The sequence below is a fragment of the Schistocerca nitens genome, chromosome 10, assembly GCF_023898315.1.
Source record: "Schistocerca nitens isolate TAMUIC-IGC-003100 chromosome 10, iqSchNite1.1, whole genome shotgun sequence".
NCBI classification, from domain to species: domain Eukaryota; kingdom Metazoa; phylum Arthropoda; class Insecta; order Orthoptera; family Acrididae; genus Schistocerca; species Schistocerca nitens.
The window spans coordinates 105,940,082-105,962,665 of record NC_064623.1 but is presented as its reverse complement, the minus strand read 5'-3'; the positions used below and the strand labels follow the sequence as shown (position 1 = coordinate 105,962,665).

The 22,584-nt window shown below is 42.6% G+C and overlaps 1 protein-coding gene across 1 annotated transcript in view; it reads left to right on the top strand.

The window, feature by feature from the left end:
- LOC126210531 (uncharacterized) overlaps positions 1 to 22,584 on the top strand; it is a 50,546-nt gene that overhangs the window by 5,800 nt on the left and 22,162 nt on the right. Inside the window, exons 2-5 of the mRNA XM_049939783.1 lie at positions 15,129 to 15,195; positions 17,345 to 17,397; positions 20,854 to 20,889; positions 21,393 to 21,519. Of these exons, the coding sequence (XP_049795740.1) occupies positions 15,129 to 15,195; positions 17,345 to 17,397; positions 20,854 to 20,889; positions 21,393 to 21,519 (283 nt within the window). The remainder of the gene's footprint in view (positions 1 to 15,128; positions 15,196 to 17,344; positions 17,398 to 20,853; positions 20,890 to 21,392; positions 21,520 to 22,584) is intronic.

The window sequence follows — 22,584 nt, the reverse complement described above, 5'->3', positions numbered from 1 at the left end:
GTCAGTGGGATACAAGTATCAATCCCTTTCCGGGCGGGAAGGAGCGCCGGTCCCCGGCACGAATCCGCCCGACGGATTTGTTCGAGGTCCGGTGAGCCAGCTAGTCTGTGGGTGGTTTATAGGCGGTTTTCTATCTGCCTCGGCGAATGCGGGATGGTTCCCCTTATTCCGCCTCAGCTACACTATGTCGGCGATTGCTGCGCAAACAAGTTCTCCACGTACGCATACACCACCATTACTCTACCACGCAAACATAGGGGTTACACTCGTCTGGTGTGAGACGTTCCCTGGGGGGGGGGGGGGGGGGGTCCACGGCGGGCCGAATCGCACAGTAACCCTGGGTTCGGTGTGGGGCGGCGGAGGGGTGAAGTGGACTGTGGTAGTCGTCGTGGGGTTGTGGACCACTGCGGCTGCGGCGGGGACGGAGCCTCTCCGTCGTTTCTAGGTCCCCGGTTAACATAACATTACATAACATCAATCCCTTCCTTTCGTGTTTAATCTTTCATGCTGCACAGGTACAGTGACTGTTGGTAAGGCTCCGTACCATGTCGCATCTATGTGATTTTCGCATATTAGCCATGCAAGAAGCGTGCGCGAGGAACAAATATTACGGTGTGCTTCAGTCGTAGAACAAATACTCGAATTTTAACAACAAACGTGCATGCGTAACGCCCCTTTTGTACCGTCTGCCACTAAAGTTTGGCGAGTGTCTTCGTTGCTCGCTAAACGATCCCTAATGAGTTTCTTTTCTTGTCTCTCAACTGTTTTCTCTATTAATCCTACCTCGTAAGGATCCCAGAATGAACAGAAACAGTCATTTATCGGCCGAACGAGAGTTTAGTCAACTGCCTCTTTCCTGGGAGGACTAAATCGCTTTCTTACTATTCAGAAGAGTCACAGCCTGGCATCTACACTCCTCCTAAAGATAGTTCTATCTTGTCGCTTCGGCCAATGTGACCGAGCGGTTCTAGGCGCTTCAGTACGGAACCGCGCTGCCGCTACGGTAGCAGGTTCGAATCCTGCCTCGGGCATGTTTGTGAGTGATGTCCTTAGGTTAGTTGGGTTTAAGTAGTTCTAAGTCTAGGGGACTGATGACCTTAAATGTTAAGTCCCATACAGGTTAGAGGCATTTGAACCATCCTGTCGCTTCACTTTATGCTACTCTGATTGCATTCCTACATGTACCATGTGATCAAAAGTGTTCGGACATCTTTCACTAGTTGTTAGTATGGGATATATGCGCCCTACACTTTTTTAACAGGTCCAACACTGCTGGGACAGTTTCAGTGAGGTGTAGGAATGTCTTTGGAGGAATGGCAGCCTATTATTTCTCAAGACTCGAAACCAAAGAAGGTAGTGATGTTAGATGCTGAGGTTTGAACACAAGGCGACATTTTAACTCGTCCCGAAGGAGCAACACTGGGATAATGTCGGGGCTTTGGGCGGGCCCGTCCACTGCAGTAATGTTATTTTATCCAAATCGTTGCCTCACAGATGCTCCTTTATTACAAGTTGGACTGTCATGATGATACAAGCAATAATCGTCTCTATATTGCTACTCTACTGTACGCAGTACACTATGATATAAAATCTTTCGTCATTTAGCGTTGTCTTAGGCACAATAAGGGGACTTTGTCTAAGCAAAAAGAAAAAAAAATTACCATAACGAAAGCTCCAACGTAGTAGCTTGGCACTACAGATTATCGGAGGTAACTTTCGCCATTCCTGACGCTTCCCATCCGATTGGCCTAGAGGATAGCGTGATTTATCACGCCAAACCATTCGTTTCCAGTAATACACTGTCCACTAGCGTCAGTATTTACACCAAAACGTGGGTCGTTTCGTCACTTAGCATTAACTAGAGCAATCGTCCCTAACCTTTCTGAGGCCACTAGCCCCAAGTTAAATAAGATGTTAGCTAGTACCTCCTCCGTTTTTCCACCCTTATCATCAACATTAGCGGTTAACTAAACTTTGAGATTAAAAATAGTTTACTTTGAATATTTTGTTTTGAAAATGAATAATAATAATAATATTTAGTGTCTGTAGGTATTTTATTAAACCACGAGCTATGAGAAATTAGAGAATTGGAAATGCGTGGTTCTGACTACCTTTTTGTGTAAATAATGATGAGACAACTCGTTCAGACCTTACACCGTCATTAGAACTCTACCAAGTTAACGTGCACTGTACTTGATGTTTGTAAATAACGATTGTGGGACTGCTTACTTCTGAATGGAGAGACATTTTGAAGACTTCAGCCTGCCAGTTCTTTGTGTCTAACCACTCCAGGTAATAATTATAATGCTGAAACATGGTAGGTCCTACAGCGAAGTATTAGCCATGACATAGTTACTGTTGTCTCGTGAAGTTAGTTATTTCGTTTATCTGTTGCGAAGTGTATCATTAGTCAATTTCTGGTCAATTGTGGGAACTTTGAGAAACTATTTGCATGAGATATTTAAGCATATGTAATTTATGTGTACATGGTAAGAGGCATGTCAGTATTGCTGGATTTTGTGAGAAAGATGCTGTTCATACACTCGTTATACAAGATGTAACCTTCACCACAGTGTGCCATGCGTTACTGCTCGTATTTGGAAAAATGTCATTTCTGACAATTTAACTAATTCCATGAATTAGTGACGATAGTAAAGAAAATTAAAAATAAATTCTTTTGTTTCGTGACTGAAGCACAATCGAACCCTTTTGTATCCAGCCATTAGAAAATTTAATTTTACCTGCTCTGTGGATAGTTTATGAGGAACCTACTCCACCACTGCATTATGACAGCTAGAATCCTAGTAGTGCTTTGGAAACTTACGAGTGATTTTTTCAGCTGATCTCTCGGGCCTTTTACGAGGATTATGCAGAAAGTAATTTTTTCCCAGCGGAAAACCACGCTACGAATGCGAAACGATACGTATGTATTATATGAAGTGTCCTGAGTGAGCACGCCGACTTTCCGTCAACTTGCGACAGATAGCGTAGCTGCAGGACAGTTCCAAAATGGCGTCTTTAGGTGAAATACGTTACAAGCAACGTGCCGTCATTGGATTTCTCACTGCAGAGAAAGAAACTGTGGGAAATATTCAAAAGCGCTTGTGCAAAGTCTATGGAACATCTGCTGTCAACAGAAGTACAGTTAGTCGCTTCATCAGAATATCAGAAGGCGGTTCGGCGGAGCTCTACGATTTGCGGCGGTCGGGGAGACCATCCACGGCTGTCACACCTGACATGGTGGAGCGACCTGATGTTGTCAGTCACGAGGACAGACGCATCACGACTTGGGAGTTAGCGCTACATCTGTCAGTCAGCAAAAGAAGGTGGATGCAATTACCTGCACTCTTCGATATTCAAAAGTGTGTGCAAGATGCGTCCTGCGGTGTTTAACGATGGATCACAAATCGCACAGAAAAAAACGTTTGTCTTGGTTTGTTGCAACGTTTTGAAGCTGAGGGGGAGGCTTTCTTGTCCCGGATTGTGACAGGTGATGAAACCTGGGTTCACCATTTTCAGCCCGAAACAAAACGACAGTCGATGGAATTTCCACATTCCCACTCCCCAGAGAAGAAAAAACTGAAAGCAACTGCTTCTGCAGGTAAGGTCGTGACCACAATGTAGCGGCAGCCGCCGAGCCGAGAGGACGAGCAGCATCACTTGTGTGATGAACTGTAAATTAATTTAGTCTTCGTTTTCCTCACGTGTTTCTGCAGAGCAGTGAACTATACGTGTGTATTTTACTGTGTAGACTAGTGGTTAGAAAATTAATCGTAGTATATATGAAGGTAGTATCTGTTCCCGAAACAACAGCTACCATTGATGACCGTGCAGCTTCTCTAGAAAGAAATGATAATTAAATCGACACCCTAGCTACAAACAAGCGTTGATATACATCATTGGGGACATGTTGAAATGTGTACCCCGACCGGGACAAGAACCCGTGATCTCCTGCTTACAAGGCAGACGCTCGATCCATCTGAGCCACCGAGGGCACAGAGGATAGAGCGCCTGCAGGGACTCACCCCTTGTACGCTCCCCGTGAGTCTCACATTCCCAGCACTACATTCGTTGTGCGCCTAACAGATGTTTGCCCATCACACTCGTGGCAGATTAATCTACCAAGTCCCTTACGAGTTGGGGCATAGCGTGTGCGTTCGCACGAGAAGGTCAATGGCCGGGTAGCCATATTTTAACTATGTATGAAGGTAGTATCTATTGCTGAAAGAATAGGTACCATTGATGACCGTGCAGCTTCTCTATAATGAAATAATAATTAAATCGACACCCTAGCGGCAAACAGGCGTTGATATACATCATTGGGGATATAAAAATGTGTACACTGACCGGGATATGAAGACGGGATCTCCTGCTTTCACCTCAAGGGGAGCATGCAAGGGATACGTCCCTGAGGAACACTATCCTCTGCGCCCTCGGTGGCTCAGCTGGATAGAACGTTTGCCATGTAAGCAGGAGATCCCGGGTTCGTATCCCGGTCGGGGTAAACATTTTCAAAATGTGCCCAGTGACGTATATCAACACCTGTTTGCAGCTAGGGTTTCGATTTAATTATCATTTCATTAATCGTAGTATTTGTTTTTGCGTAAGTCTTGTGAATATCCTTGAGTTGGGCGGCTTCCTAGCGTAAATTTTCGTCAAAACTCAGTCACGCCATTAAGTTTTAATTTTATGCTAGTAGACAGCATACAGTTTAGATCAGTGCATTCTAATTTGAATATTGATCTCGTGCAGTAAGTTTCGGTAAACAAGATTTCTAATAACAAGTATATGCATTTACATCAACTTCAGTAGAGTAATTTCTTTCTATTGCGTTCTCGGATTACAGTGAGAAACCTGCACATCTTTTAGTGTTATTTTATTCTCGTTTGGTATATTTTGTACACATTTCAAACTCAGTAGCGCCATTTGACGTCTTATATATATTTTATACATAGTACGATATGGCTAGGGACTGCGCTTTTTGTTAGCGGACACAAGGAGAGTTGGCTGCTGTCCATAAACAGCTGGAAGCTGCGTTGGGTACCGTCGACAAGCTTCTAGCAAATGCTCGGAGTTGCGGTGACGTCGGGACGCCAGTGACGAGACCTGCGACACCTTTGGTGCCACTGGAATTCCCTGGTGACCCGGACATCGCTGCAGCTTCCATACGCAACATCTGACCGGTCCGTCCTCACTCCAGAGTGGGTGATAGACAAAGGTGGGTTCGCGTGTCACTTGGCGGAAAGCGAAAGAGGGAGCAGGCCGTGCGGCTGGCTCCATACGTCCTAGCAACAGGTACGAGGTGCTACGCTGTGTTAAGCACGAGATGCATCTCCTGTTGGGCCAGCGGTCGAATTTCCTGCCCAGTCCGGACAAGTACAGAAGGTGAGTATGATTGTCTTTGGGAACTCCAATGTTAGGCGAGTGATGGAGCCCCTCAGGTAGATAGCAGGCAAGGCGGGAAAGAATTCCAGTGTGCATTCGGTATGTTTGCCGGGAGGTCTCATCCGTGATGTGGAGGAGGCCCTGCCGGCGGCTATCGAGGGCTCTGGGTGGAACCGGCCGCATGTAGCGGCACATGTCGCCACGAATGACGCCTACCGCTTGGGTACTGTGACCATCCTCGGCTCCTTTCGGCGGCTGGCTGGTCTGGTGAAGGCAAGTAGCAACGCACCCGGGGTGCAGGCTAAGCTGTCTATTTGTAGCTGGTACCCAGGGTTGATCGCGGTCCTCTGGTTTGGAGCAGAGTGGAAGGTCTAAATCAGAGGCTCTGCGACGGTATAGGACACAGATTTCTCGACCTCCACTATCGGGTGCAGAATTGTAGGGATCCCCTTAATACGTCTGGCGTGCATTACACGTAGGAAGCGGTATTGGGGTAGCGGCGTACGTGTGGCGTGCACATGGGGCTTTATTAGGTTAGAGAACTCCTCGCTTGGGATCAAAGAAGATTTGCCTGTTAAATCAGCTACAGTGAATCTTGGAACTTTCAGATCAGAGATAGGAAAGATTAACAGGATTTTAGTAAATTGCAGCAGCATCCAAGGAAAAGTCCCGGAATTAGTATCTCTTACTGAAGATTATAATGCACAGATAGAATTGAGAACAGAATGCTGGCTGAAACCAGACATCGATGGCAACTAAATCCTAAGTCCAGATTGGAATGTTTATCGTAGCATGGGTTAGTCGCCAGTGTAGGCGGCGTGTTTATTGCAGTAAAATATTCGATCAAATAGAGGTTATCACGGATTCCGAATATGAATTAATCTGGGTGAAACTGAGTATCAAAGAAGAGTCAAAATGGTGATCGAATGATTTATAGACCACCAGGGTCAGGACCTGCAGTTGTAGAGCGCTTCAGACACAGCTTGCAGAATAGCATTAGTAGTTTTCCTGGTCATGATGACTTCAACTTGCAAGGTGTAGATTGACAGCGTTATGCCATCAAAACTAGTGCCAGAGACAGGGATTCATGTGGCATTGTTCTGGATGTCTTTCCCTAAAATTATCTTGAGCAAATAGTTAGAGAACCCACTCTTGAAGGTAACGTCTTAGACCTTTTGCCAACAGAAAGATCTATACTTACCGAATCAATAAACGTAGAGGAAGGTATCAGTGATCATAAGGCTGTGACAGCATCTATGATGACGGGTCCTACGAGGAATGTTAAGTAACGTAGGAAGATATATTTGCTCCTCAAGGGTGACAGGATACAAATTTCAGAACATCTCAGCAGTCAGCGTCAAATATTCGGTGATGAGGACGTAGATGTAGACAACAAATGGAATAAATTCAAATGCATTTTTCAGTAGACCCTAGACAAGCATGTTCCGAGTTATGTTTTAAGGGATGGGAAAGATCCACCATAGTTTAATAGCCGTGTTAGAAAAGCGCTACGTAAACAAAGAGCACTTCATCTCAGATTCAAGAGAAGTAAAATCCTAGCTGACAAACAAAAGCTGAACGAAGCAAAAATGAGCATGAGGAGAGCAATGAGAGAAGCGTTTAACGATTTAGAAAGTAAGACGTTGTCAACCTACCTGAGTACAAACCGTAAGAGATTTTGGTCGTATGTAAAATCAGTAAGTGAGTCAAAATCATCTATTCATTCTCTCAGCGACCACACCGGTGCCGAAACGGAAGATAACAGAGAAAAGGCAGAAATACTGAATTAGGTCTTCCGAAGTTGTTTCACGACGGACGATCGTAACACTGTCCCTCCTTTCAATCATCGTACGAACGTCGAAATGGCAGATATTGAGATAACCGATCGAGGAACTAAAAAGCAGCTAAAATGCTTAGTAGTGGAAAGGCATCAGGACCAGATGAGATACTTGTAAGATTCTATAAAGATTATGCGAAAGAACTTGCTCCCCTTCCAGCAGTAATTTATCGTAGATCACCTGACCAATGAAAGGTACCTAAGGACTGGAAAAAGCGCAGGTCATTGCCGTTTTTAAGAGAGGCCGTAAGACAGATCCACACAATTATAAATCTATATCGTTGACGTCAATCTGTTGTATAATTATGGAACATCTTTTACGCTGAAGAATTATGACGTTTTTGGAAAATGAACACCTCCTCTATAAAGAGCAACATGGATTTCGGAAACATAGATCCTGTGTAACTCAGCTCGCTCTGTTTCTGCATGAAATCCACAGCACAGTGGACAACGGCGATCAGGTTGATGCAGTGTTCCTGGATTTCAGTAAGGCATTTGACGTCGTTCCGCGTTGCCGCTTAATGAAAGAAATGCGAGCTTATGGAGTATCGGAGCAGACTTGCGGCTGGATTAAAGACTTTCTTGCAGATAGAACTCAACACGTGGGTCTTAACGGCACACACACACACACACACACACACACACACACACACACACACACACACACATATATATATATATATATATATATATATATATATATATATATAATCTAGTAGAAAGCGTCGCATGCTCTTTAAGGCTATTCGTAGATGATCGTAGATGATCTACATCTACATCCATACTCCACAAGCCTTCTGACGGTGTGTGGTGGAGGGTACCTTAAGTACTTCTATCGGTTCTCCCTTCTATTCTAGTCTCGTATTGTTCGTGGAAAGAAAGATTGTCGGTATGCCTCTGTGTGGGCTCTAATCTCTCTGATTATATCCTCATGGTCTCTTCGCGAGATATACGTAGAAGGGAGCAATATACCCCTTGACTCCTCGGTGAAAGTATGTTCTGGAAACTTCAACAAAATCCCGTACCGAGGTACTGAGCGTCTCTCCTGTAGAGTCTTCCACTGGAGTGTAGCTATCATCTCCGTAACGCTGTCGCGATTATTGAATGATCCTGTAACGAAGCACACTGCTCTCCGTTGGATCTTCTCTATCTCTTCTATCAACCCTATCTGGTACTGATTCCACACCGGTTATCAGTATTCAAGCAGTGGGCGAACAAGTATACTGTAACCTACTTCCTTTGTTTCCTGACTGCATTTCCTTAGGATTCTTCCAATGAATCTCAGTCTGGCATCTGCTTTACCGACGATTAATTTTGTATGGTCATTCCTAATGCCTACTCGCAGATAATTTATGGAATTAACTGCTTCCAGTTGCTCACCTGCTATATTGTAGCTAAATGATAGTCTATACCAACGTAGCACCGCGAGAAGATAGTAAGAATTTGCAGAACGATCTGCAGAGAACTGATGAATAGTGGAGGCTCTGGCAGTTGACGATGAATGTAAATAAATGTAACATACTGAGCATACTGCACATACACAGGAAAATAAATCCACTACTGTACAGCTACACTATCGACGACAAACAGCTGGAGACAGAGGATGTCGTAAAATATCCAGGCATAACTATCGAGAGCGACCTTAAGTGGAATCAAATAAAACAGATAGTAGGAAAAGCAGATACCAGATTCATCGGAAGAATTTTAAGGAAATGTAACTCACCCACGAAAGAAATGGCTGATAAGGAGTTTGTTCGCCAGATTCTTGAGTGTTGTTCATCTGTCTGGGATCCCTATCAGGTAGGACTGCTGGAGGAGATAGAGAAAATCCAACGAAGAGCGGCGCGTTTCGTCTCGGGATCGTTTAGCTGGTGAGAGACCGTTCCGGAGATGTTAAACAAACTCCACTGGCAGATGTTACAAGAGAGGTGTTGTGCATCACGGAGAGATTTACTACTGAAATTTAGGGACGGTACTTTTCAGGGGGAGTCGGGCAACATATTACTTCTTCCCACATTGACCAGGAGGGGAAAATTCGAGAAATTAGAGCCAATACGGAGGCTTACCGAATTCTTCCCACGCACTATTCGCAACTGGAACAGAGTTGGAGGGATAAATATTGCATCGAAAGTACCCTCCGCCACACACCCTTAGGTGGCTTGCGGAGTGTGACGTAGTGACAGCTAAATTCGCGGCTTGCATTTAGGCGCAACATATATGACCGCGCTCTGGGACTGTAAAGGCGCGATGCTCATTGTTGTGATGCCAAGAGGTGGTACCATTAACTCAGAAGTGAACACATTAACAAAAGTCAAGATGCGCCTCCGGCGACTTCGGCGCCACAGCAACCCAGGAGATGTTGCGCTGCAACACGATAACGCTCGACCCCACACAAGTCTGAGGAATGCTGAACGCATCCCAAAACAGGGTTGGCAAATGTTTCCCATCCACCATACATCTCTGATCTCACCCCCTCGGACTTCTTCTTTGGGCCCTTAGATGATGCCATTCGTGGAAGACAGTTTGAGGACGATGAGGAGGTGATCCACACAGGGAAGCACTGGTCCGCCACCAGGACAAGGATTGGTACCGACAGGGCAGACACGCCCTTGTTTCGCGCTAGAGGAGGGAAAACACCATTCCTTCGTGTGTGTAATTCTGTTTATGTTCAATAAAGAACTGTCGAAGAAAAGAAAAATTGGGTGCGTTACTTTCTGGACAACCCTCTGACAATGAGCCTACGCAACGTTCCACTGGACCTGTCCGTCAGTACATCGGCTCTGTATAGTCTTGGATTGCGTATATTTGTTCCTTCACGTTTTCGCCTCGCAAACACGGCGCCAAGACTCGACCTCTGCAGCATCAGAAGGGTTTAAATAGCAAATGGCTCTGAGCACTATGGGACTCAACATCTTAGGTCATAAGTCCCCTAGAACTTAGAACTACTTAAACCTAACTAACCTAAGGACATCACACACACCCATGCCCGAGGCAGGATTCGAACCTGCGACCGTAGCAGTCGCGCGGTTCCGGACTGCGCGCCTAGAACCGCGAGGTTTAAATATCCCTGGAGGGTCTATTACCCACGCTACTTCCAGTGACCAGACCAATCCATGTTTGCAGTCAGTGGGTTCTGCTGACCGAGGCATGCTGCTGTTACAGCTACTGTACTGAAGTACTGGTGGCTAGTGACATTTAGTGATAAATTCCTCATTACAAAGGGCTATCCAAATACTTGTGATCGGATACTGTGTATCCACGACAGGTAGATATATGGAGGTGTGGTCTTCACTAAAGTTACTGAGTCCAATTTTGTGAGTTTAACGGTATATTCGAGTCACTTTTAAAGGTTGTAACTGCTAAACCACGACACCGATATTTTTATTGAAGATACACACTTTGGTATGTGGCAATGGGAATAGTCTTCGAAGTGGACCTCAGGAACAAGGTACGTGTGAAACTTTATCAGTAGTAATAAGAGAACAGAGACGTCAGAAGACGTCCCACGAACTACGGCGCTACTGCACCAAATGTAAACAAACACGTAACTCGTATATGTTTATATTTATTTTCTGCTGTTCTATTTTTCTGGTCTGGTTCACAGCGGTCAGACTGCTTGCTTGTCCTACCCTTTCTACATTTCTCTTCGTCAACAGCTTCTTGGCAATGAGTTTCAAAATTCGGATACATCTCTTCGAATGACATCTACGGAAAAATGGTTCAAATGGCTCTGAGCACTATGCGACTTCTGAGGTCATCAGTCGCCTAGAACATAGAACTAATTAAACCTAACTAACCTAAGGACATAACACATATCCATGCCCGAGGCAGGATTCGAACCTGCGACCGTAGCGCATCTACGGAAATTGTTAAGTGATATGTTTCTAGGTAATCTAGTGACAGAAGATCCATGTCTAAATCGATGTGCAGTATTCGTCGGTTAAAGGTGGACGATGTCTGAGATAACCGGAAACCGCTGACGTCCGTCTGTTGTCGTGTGGTGTACGTTTTTGAAGACTGGCCTTGTTGCTCGGTATTACACTGATACGACTATAAATAGTCATAAATGTCTGTAGTCCAGAATCAGATTTTCTCTCTGCAGCTGAGTGTGTGCTGTTATGAAACTTTCCTGTCAGATTAAAGTTGTGTGCCGGACCGAGATTCGAACTCGGGACCATTGCCTTGCGTAGGAATGTGCTTTATCATCTTTTTATTTATTTATTTTTTTCGTGGAACAGGAAGGCAGAGTGACAAACAATCTTTGTTTGTACAATAGTTCTGTCCCACATATAAGAAAAGTATCGAAACAGAAAAAAAGTGGGAAACCATAAAATCAACATAAAGGCCGCCCTTTTCCTTTCTTTTTTTTTTACATGAATAAAGTAAATGACAATCCTAGTCATGGGTGGGAATGAAAACGAAGTTATCATCTGCATCACATTCCCTGCAGCACGTGATGTCACATCATGCATCTGGCATCCAGCCGTATGAATTTCACTATATCTGCCATTGTGGGCGGCATGTATTTCTTCTGCGTCGACCATTCGGAGGACCATTATCTGAGGCAGTTTCGGTGTTCACCATCGTCTTTTTTTTTTAACATGTTAACACAATCCAGTCGTAACTGGCGCCTGTTGTCTTCTCAGTGTGCAATATGCCAATATATTTGAACTGTCTCCAATCATTCTGCTGCTGGAGTCTTCTCATTTCTGGAACACCCCAGCTGTCGGGCGCGTTGCGAAAAACACTTGCTAAAAAAGTGGAAAAGTATGTTCTGTATTTCGTATGACTCCGTATGAGCTCGTATTGTTCTTGTAAATACATCCAATAATCCATCACTGACCTAATGTCGTACGAAAACAAATATTTCGTCGCATGTCGAGCGATCCAACTGACCGCGTGCGTCTTTTGTTTGGCGAAAATGTGTTGTCCGGTAGAAAAAGTACATCCGATGTGATTTTTGTGTAGTTAGATTCACAGAAGCTTTCTTTAACAGAGCACACTCCGCTGCAGAGTGAAAATCTCATTCTGGAAACATCCCCCAGGCTGTGGCTAAGCCATATCTCCGCAATATCCTTTCTTCCAGGACTGCTAGTTCTGCAAGGTTCGCAGGAGAGCTTCTGTGAAGTTTTGAAGGTAGGAGACGAGGTACTGGCAGAAGTAAAGCTGTGAGGACGGGGAGTGAGTCGTGCTTGGGTAGCTCAGATGGTACAGCACTTGTCCGCGCAAGGCAAAGGTCCCGAGTTAGAGTCTCGGTCCGGCACGTAGTTTTAATAATGTTTATAGACATGCTGCCTTATTTAAGGAGATGGATAGGCAGCACGGCTTTCACGCTCGCCAGAATTATCACCTCTGGTATTTTACCTGTGTGGAACGTTGAAACAAGGTATTCAAGGCAAATCCGATGACCAACAATAACAAGAAATGCCATATAACGCTCAACTTTGACGAATACAGATGTAATTCTAAAACTAAACTAACCTCCGCCCGAAGAGGCCATGAACCCCCCAACGGTACCGACCGGCCGCCGTGTCATCCTCACCCCACAGGTATCACTGGGTGCGGATATGGTAGGGCATGTGGTTAGCACACCGCTCTCCAGGCCGTATGTCTGTTTATAGGACTGGAGCCCTTCTCAGTCAAGTAGCTCCTCAGTTTGCCTCACCCCGCTTGCCAACAGCGCTCGGCAGACCGGATGGTCACCCATACAAGTGCTTGCCCAGCCCGACAGCGCTTAACTTCCGTGATCTGACGGTAACCAGTGTTACCACTGCGGCAAGCCCGTTGGCTGCGGTAGTACCTAGCAGGAATCTCTATACATCATTAATCAATGCTATGTTAACATTATAATAATGAACACACGTACTGTGCTGACATTGTGCGGTTGTTTACATCTGGTACAGTTGGTTGAGTTTGGGGGACCTTTTCTGATGGTCTTCGGCACTTCTACCTAGCTACTATAGGATCAAGTTCAATACATGTTATGTCTCTCGAAGGCTTATTCCCATGCCAGAGATGAGAGTATATGGTTCCATAAAAATAATCCGCGTCACAATTCGCCTGCTGTAATAGTTGACCTTTACTTGTCCACGTCACTGATTTCACATTTTCCTCTACAGCTTAGCACAACTTAGCGGATTGGGGACCTTGATATACAGGGTGAAGTGGATATAAGGGCAGATAGTTCTATTGGTTATGAGGACGGGGTGCTGAACGACATTATACTTAATTTGTAGACGAATAATTACAGGTGAATTATATTTTTAAGTTGGTTAGCACCTGCACATACACGTGGCAAGAGCATGCCGTTAATATTTATTTTCCTCTGGACAGCATGTCACCTGTTGGAGTGTGGACGTGTTGACGGAAAACAGATAATCTGTACTGACAGGCAAGGGTTACTTAGTGATGCACTTACAATCATGTAGAAAACGTCAGGCTGTAATGTCTGTTTTCGTGGGAAGACTTGCTCTACGCAAAGAAAAGACAACAAGCACACTTATGAGTGTACGTATTAAGGTATCACATATTAAAGTATTTGCACTTATAGTCATTATACCCAGTAATTAGTCATTCTGGACCGATCTGTGGTCACCTGTCCTATCTCGCTCTGGCTGTGTATTCCATCGATTTAGCTGCTTGTTCTCTCTTACAAATATATTATGGTTCCCTGCAGACACTGGCTTTGATAGCATGCCATGCATTGACTTCACTTAACAATGTTAAAAAAATGTTAAGTCTCTCTCTCTCTCTCAAATTCACGAAACCACCCACCCATTCACATGCATCTCGCCCCCCCCCCCTCCCAAGCCTGCACACACACACACACACACACACACACACACACACACACACACACACACACGCGCGCGCGCGCGCGCGCGCGTGCGCGTATTCAGTTGTATGAAATAGGAGTGGCAAGAAGAATATTTTATTTTAGTTAGTTTTAGAAGTTAATTTCATTATACTCTAAATACTTAAGTCACAGAGTAAGTGGTAAAAGAGTGTTATGGTAGAATTCCCAGTTCTGTTCTGTGCAACACTAAGGCTGAGGGAACAATAGTGCAAATCATTTCTCTGTCCAGGATTCTATTTATGAATATTATTGTTGTTTTCCAACTGTGACTCATTGTCGACAGTAAAATTCATATGGAAGTAAACGTACACTCAGAGTGCTGTTAATATGGAAAACTGCATAAACAGCTGTTTACATCATATTATAGAGTGAACAACATACATGTATTATCTTTATTACATGTTTCGGTGCAAAAAACGAAGATATTAGTTAACGAAGAAATAAAAGTAAGGCAATTGTTTGAGATTTCCATCTCCTGAATCTGATAATGGTGAGCATAGACTTTTAAGGTGGTTCAAATGGCCCTGAACACTATGGGACAACTTCTTTGGTCATCAGTCCCCTAGAACTTAGAACTACTTAAACCTAACTAACCTGAGGACATCACACACATCCATGCCCGAGGCAGGATTCGAAAAATGGTTCAAATGGCTCTGAGCACTATGGGACTTAACTTCTGAGGGCAGGATTCAAACCTGCGACCGTAGCGGTCGCGCAGTTCCAGAGTGTAGCGCCTAGAACGGCTCCGCCACTCGACTTTTAAGAGGCTCTGTAACCTGGGACTAACTATTCGGAGTTTTATGAATGCAAGCTCCTAAATAGTTAGATTATTCTGTTTCATTTTAGGTATACATGTGTCCTATTACAATATGACGTGGTTTAAAACTATAAAGAATTTTATTTGAAGTTTTGTCTTGTTCTTTAGTCTTTCAGATATATTTAAAATTGGGACCATGGTGTATTCAAAGTAGACTGTTTGGCGATAAAGTAATCATAAAAATATTTCTTCTCCAGGAACGTAACTTACGCTTTCTTTGTATTTGCTTTCAGGCCGAAGATTTTCTGATTGAGATAGTTACCAGGGAGGTCAAAGGATGTATGGACTCAGAACATCTAGGTAAGCATGGGAATACTCACTGACAAGTGGAGAACGTGTGTTATTCTCCTGAACGTACCACAACACATTTCATAGCACTGCGAAATGTGTTCACAATCGATGTCTCGAAGCCTCCGTATGTTCCTCATGGCTGTAGAAAAACGTTTCAAGCTCTTAATTACGGTATGATAATCGTGTCTGCTCATTACAAAAAAGAAGCCGTGGACGATAACTCATTTCCTCAATATTTAAAAGCATGATAAAGGCGAATCTACGCACATTTAGTTTTGAATGTTTTTGCCAAACTCAGCTTCTTATTAAAGATTCATAAGTGCCACACAGCCCTTTCTAATGTATTTACCTGAACTTTGGATGCACCAAACGCCCTAGTAAACGCTTAAGCTATAAACTCGATGCTAATATCGGTTGTGTTCTCTTAGTTTTACACGTATCTCTATTTGTACCGTCCAACGCAACCATGAGGATACCACTTTGCGTCTTACCATATACAGTATTTTTATTTTCCAGTCACAGTAGAATATAATATTCAAGCTGCATATAGGAAAAAGAAAAAAAAACATTTAGAGAAAAGAGAAGCAGCTGTATTAACATGAAGATTCAGCTGGCAAGCCGGCACTAAGCAAAGACGAGTTAGCTGAAAGTTAGAAAGAATAAGTAGTATTACTGAATAAATCAATATATGGCCCTGTAACATCAGCGAACATGACCTTACTGTGCTGGTACTATGACAACAAAAAGCTAGAGTAAAGTACAGCCGTTGTTTTCTTCCCAAGGCATGTAGCTCTAATGATTAGCTTAATGTTGATGCAGTGCTCTTGGGCAAAATATTACGGATGTAAAATAGGCTCCAGTTGGGATCTCCGGCCGTGGACTAAAACAAATGGTTCAGATGGCTCTGAGCACTATGGGACTTAACGTCCGAGGTCATCAGTCACCTAGAAGTTAGAACTACTTAAAAGTACCTAACGTAAAGACATCACACACATCCATGCCCGAGGCAGCATTCGAACCTGCGGCCGTAGCAGTCGCGCGGTTCCGGACTGAAGCGCCTAGAAGCGATCGGTCGGCTGGCCGTGGGCTACTCAGGAGAATCTCGTCATCAGGATAAACAAAACTAACGTCTTATGGGACGGGTAGGTCGGTTAGAAAATTAAAAAATGGAAACTGATAATGTTAGCTATAGTAGGAGCTAGTGAAGTGCGATGGCATTAAGAGCAGGACATCTGGTAGGATTAGGCCTAGCAATAGGGTTGCGGATAATCCACTATAAGAAGGATAGTGAACGTAATATCTTAGCCAAGACAGACATGAAACCAACACCCCCCACAATAGGACGTGTTTATATGGCAACTACCACTGCAGAGAATCGCAAACGTGCAAAAACGTAAGCGCCAGGTCTGACGAAAATTTGAGGTAACATGTAACTAAGAAAACAGAAAAAAGACAGCATCTCTTGAAATGTGGTGCTACAGGTGAATGCTGAAGATCAATTTGGGAGATTGGATAACTACTGTAGTGGTATTAAAACATATTGGTGGAAAAAGGAATTTGTGGCACAACTTGATTAAAAGAATGAAGCGGATCGGTTAATAGGGCATGTTTAGAATCATAAAGGTACCATCAGTTTGTCAATCGAGGGAAGTGTGGCTATCGTAAGCATATTCTAGTGAATGTAGATTGCAGGAGCTACGCATCGACGAAGGGTCTTGCACGGGACAGACAATCGCTGAAAGCTGCATCGAACCATTAGTGTGCCTGAAGACCACTGTTAGAACACATAATAATTGTACCATGCTTCACATTGTTCCGGGAATTCCAGAGTTAAATGGAATATACGCCTCAAGGTTACGTCCACTTTTAACTTTTAGATACGTTACACAATGGAATAACTTTTGAGAGGTTACCGCAAATTGACAATGAGATATCCAATGGTAATAGACAGTGGAGTTACGGAGACCCAAGAGGAACAGAGTATTAGTAGAGTAGAGAATCTTGTATAGTCGTTTAGTTAACTGGTCTATGATATTTGGATGTTTTAAGACACTGAAGACACTACATTGTTTTTTAAATTAGTATGCATTGTGACAGATCAGTCTGGTCTTTTAAGACACTACAGGCGATGACTGACTGAAATCTGTTTGTGTTACAGGCAGTATCGGAGGTTTGCGGTCGTACAACGATCCAAACAGCGCCGAACAAAAGGTGAGGAATATCAGCGTCTTTAACGTAACACAACATGTAGTTTCTTCTACATAAGTAGTTCGTGAAAGAATCATAGCCAACTGTTGCTAATCGAACCTTGATAAACTGTATATAAATCAAATGCTATCAAACACTTCGCCTTTTGTTCATATAACTATTGCGTTATTTAGCTATTCTTGACACTCTTTTGCTTTCTTAACAGTGCGTAACTTGCCACAGTACCTGAATCAAGTGTAATAATGACTTCAAAGAAGAAGATGTGTTCGACTTTCCGACTTCTCTAAGAAAGAAGCAAGCTATTGTCACCGTGATACGTGGAGTCCAAAACACAGAGGATATCACGACAGATTTCGGGATTCGCTCGTCCATTCTAATGACAGTCCCGAATTAAAAAGGAATATTGTCAGAAGCGTTTTAGAAGAAGGGAGGATGTGAGCTACCTCTTCCTGACGAATTCTTTTTGAAATGTCTTAGTCAGTGTAGAGTACGAAAGATACCTGTCGGAGGCTATTTGCATAAAAAAGGCTGTTAATCTGGGAATTTAAAGGTTCGGCGAATTGAGATGTGGCTCACTAACTTTAAAAACTGGCATCTTCATTTTTGAGACGTTCTGTGGAGGAAATGCTAATGTCAATAACATAGTTTATTTAGTGTGGAAAAGTGAATGGAATTAAAGTTACGCCTTTTCAAAAATTTGTTTGTCCCTTTCTTCATTAAAATAATTGTAAAATAACTGAACTGATATCGTATTAACTTTATTATCTTTTCTAGTAGTAATTTTTTGTTCCCTTTGTATTACAATACGTACGCTAAAGGAGCCTGCATTGCTAATGTTTTGCCGGCCGCGGTGGTCTCGCGGTTCTAGGCGCGCAGTCCGGAACCGTGCGGCCGCTACGGTCGCAGGTTCGAATCCTGCCTCGGGCATGGATGTGTGTGATGTCCTTAGGTTAGTTAGGTTTAAGTAGTTCTAAGTTCTAGGGGACTTATGACCACAGCAGTTGAGTCCCATAGTGCTCAGAGCCATTTGAACCATTTTTTTGCTAATGTTTTAATTCATATTAACATTTCCACTTTTCCCTGGTCCCACCTTGATCACTCAAACCTTCGTTAAATCCATCTCTCAGGTATTCGAAATTTTTGTTAGTTCCATTGAACTTGAACTGCCGAGAGTCGATTATAGTATAATGAAACATATTGTTCCATACATGGTAAGTATGTATTACAAACCAGGATTACGGTATTAAGGACGTAATAGATTTTTCTCTGAACCAGCTTCTCCACGTGATCATATTTGTAATTATGTGGGAAGGGAGCATTAGTGAGGATATTAAATCTGATTATAGAGATTGTCTGTCAGTACCCACTCATACGATTTTTTAGTCCTGAATAGTAACCATGGCGGAGGGTGGAATGGTTTCTACGAATCGCGAGTAATCAAGGGAAGGAAGCTTTCGTGAATATCAAAATGCTACTGCAGTCCAGATAGGTGAATGTGTGTAGGGAGTTAAAATGAATGGTGTATAGTTACCAGTAGCTCCTCATAAGCCACGTATTTATGTAGTGAGTACTAAGTGGTCCTTGGGATACTGTAAAGAACACCGTCACTATACTGTGGATGACTGGAAACGACTGATCTGGAGTGATGGATCACTGCGGCAATCCAGTGGAAGGGTCTGGCTTGAGAATGTCTGGAGTACATCACCGGCCATCGTGAAGTACGGAGGAGGAAATGTTATGGTCCGGGGGACTTTTTTCGCGGTTGGCATATAGTTCCCCTTATTGCACTTGATGTAATGCCAAATACAGCAGCGGATGAACACATTTACAGCTTTTGTACTGTGTGCAGTAGAGGAACAGTTCGGAGGCAATGATTATATCAGCATGCCAATTTAGCCTTTCATAAAGCAACATCCGTGAGCCGATGATTTGTAGATAATAACAGTCCTGAAATAGGCTGCCATACCCAGAGTCGTGACGTAAGCCCATTGAAATATCTTTGTTGTGAGTTAGAACGTCAACACTGCTAGGGACCAGGGATTTGGAAACTTTTTCTGTGACGGAACACTTCGAGATTCATGGTACTTTGGTGGAACACATTGTTTACTTTGAAGGCTGATAAAATTAAAAAAAAATGAAAATGAGGATAACATCTTTTATTCAGTGATCACTTCAATTTTTAATTCTAACAAATAACACAGAAATCACATTAAATGTTTCGAAAATAAGAAGAAATTCATTAATTATTTGAAATGTTCAGTGCCATGTTATTAATAGTTTATCGCGGAGCACTTATTCACTTCCTTCGGAACAACAGTGTTCCGCAGAACACAGTTTGGGAAACCCTGCTCTACACCCCAGAGTCCAACATCACCACCTTCGCAGGTTTTGGGTGTCCCCTGTGGAATTGAAGCACTCATAAAGGGGAAGGGTGGACGCGCTTCATGTTAACATCCACAGCAGGCCTCTGGATGGTTTTGGTCAGATAGGGTATAAGCACTTAGGAGTATAAAGAACAATATGTCAATAGATCTGGTACAGTGGTTAACGAACTGCAAGCAGGTTCAGAAGTAACGGCGTTAAAATATCCATATTTTCTGTTTACCTTGGTCTTCCTAAATAGAACGAAGTCGTTAATAGGATATCTTATTCTCATTCTCTCCAATATCCTTTAAATATTTAAAAACCATGAAAGGAGAAAGTTTTATTTCCGTAGAAATAACTATTGTTTCTTAAAATGTTCACCTAGAGAATTTATAACTCTTGTATGTATTCTAACAAATTCTGATAACGATTCGTTTCACTTCTGTTTCTGAAACATTAGTATTACATTAAATATTAGAATATACTCTACTGTTCGTGAATTAAACACGTTCTACGCAGAAATAAATATTGGACTTGGTTCTGAGTGAGTTGAAGATATCGTATGGGATAAAAGCAATTCTTGATATTTTCCGGGCATAAAGATTATTCCATGAAGTTTTGGGTTTGCAGCTGTATGACATCGAATTCTTGCCATGATATTTCGGCTGAAAAACATTCAGTCATCTTCAGGTGTATGTTTTGTACTACGGAATACTCACCTAAACATGGCTGAATTACTCTCAGCCGAAATATCGAATCAAGAAGTGGATTTCATACAACTGGAATTGCAAAACTTCATGGAATAGAATAAAAGTAATTTTAATAACTAATGGGAAACATTAATGGTTTTTTGTATATACCTTCATTATTTATAAAATCTCATTTCATTATTTCTCTCCTCCCTCTCCCACCTTCTCTCTCTCTCTCTCTCTCTCTCTCTCTCTCTCTCTCTCTCTCTCTCTTACACCCACAATCTCTCTCACTATGTTAGTGTGTGTGTGTGTGTGTGTGTGTGTGTGTGTGTGTGTGTGTGTGTGTACATATGGATACCTTGTTGCGACATAATAACTACAGTTTACATCACTCTTGTTTCAGTGCTTCCTTGGTTGCATGCTGAAGAAATTCAAAGCGGTAAGTGCTCACACAATTTATACATTAATGTGAGCCTTTTCCTATCCGATGATTTTAATGCATCGGAGGCTCTATGCCAAGCTGAATAATTTAATGAGATATACATTCCAACGTTCCTGACAGTATAAATCTTTTCACTAACTTATATGAGTATAACTAGTTGTGATAACATAGTTCTGACACCATCTGAGTTATAATTGAGAACATTCATTTATAGTAAGCAGTGTATTGGACATAATTATCACTGAACCTATCGGACACAATTATAAAAATAATTTAGTTACAATAAAGTGCCACAGAAATTTCGCTTTACAAGACTGATTTAAATGTAACGATGACTTACTACGTGAAAGTAAGGTCTTCTGGCGACAGTGAGAGAAGCGAAGTTGTGAGCTAATGAAACAGCGATGAGTTGCCTTCCTGCTGTCGAACAAAAATCCAGCGGTAATTATTACTTCTTAAGCCAGCGTTGTACGCTAACGTCTGTATTTTTCCGCTTCTAGCTTGACGCAGACGGCCAGTACAGCGCCGAAGGTCTGAAGACAACCATCCAGCACTGTCCAAGGATGAAGTCTCATCCTGACATACAGAAAGCTGCGTTACAAGTGGCCGATGAGTGTAACGGCAAAGGTATGTCACAATTATAATAATATCTCCTCATAGAGCAGTACAGGAAATCTTGACGTTTACATTGAGTAAAGGGAAGCACAGGGTCAGGGACTGATAAGGGCTGCTTTGCTTTCTATTTTTTGATCAGTGGTACGGCCTACTAACTTGGCGTCTACTGACAAAGATTTGTTTATATGTGCAAGATGTCGTACATACATGCCATCTAAAGCTTTTTTTTTACGTGCAAGACGTCGTACATACATGCCATTTGAAGCTTCTTTTTTGATGCAAGACATCGAATGTGCATGCCATTTGGAGCTTTTTTTTAGATGCGAGACGTCGTACATTCATGCCATTTGAAGCTTTTTTTTACGTGCAAGACGTGGTACATACATGCCATTTGAAGCTTTTTTTACGTGCAAGACGTCGTACATACATGCCATTTGGAGCTTCTTTTTACATGCAAGACGTCGTATGTACATGCCATTTGGAGCTTTTTGTACGTGCGAGATGTCGTACATTCATGCGAGTTGAAGATTTTTTTTTTATGTGCAAGACGTGGTACATACATGCCATTTGAAGCCTTTTTTTTACGTGCAAGACGTCGTGCATACATGCCATTTGAAGCTTTTTTTTACGTGCAAGACGTCGTACATATATGCCATTTGAAGCTTTTTTTTACATGCGTCGTACATACATGCTACTTGAAGCAACAGGGAGTTGACAGGCGAGTGGATACTTTTATTAAATAAATCCAAATCATTACAATTAGTAAATTACACCAATACTGGAATGACCGGAAATGAAGTATTTTGAAGTTGAAAATAAAAATAAAAAATAAAAAAATTGCAGTAGACGTGTTGATCAAGGCACAATAGATCAATAAATAAAAAAAATAAATAAACAAAAGAACTGCCCAAAGGCAAGTGACAAGTGTCTGCCACAGTTGCAGTACAATGAATTATAAATCAAAGACATTTGAACCACAATATTAGACTACTGATCAGTGACGGTTCAATACTTTGGCAAACTTAGCAAATGCTAAATTAGCTTAAGGCCCAGTAAAGGATATCTTTCATCAGCAAG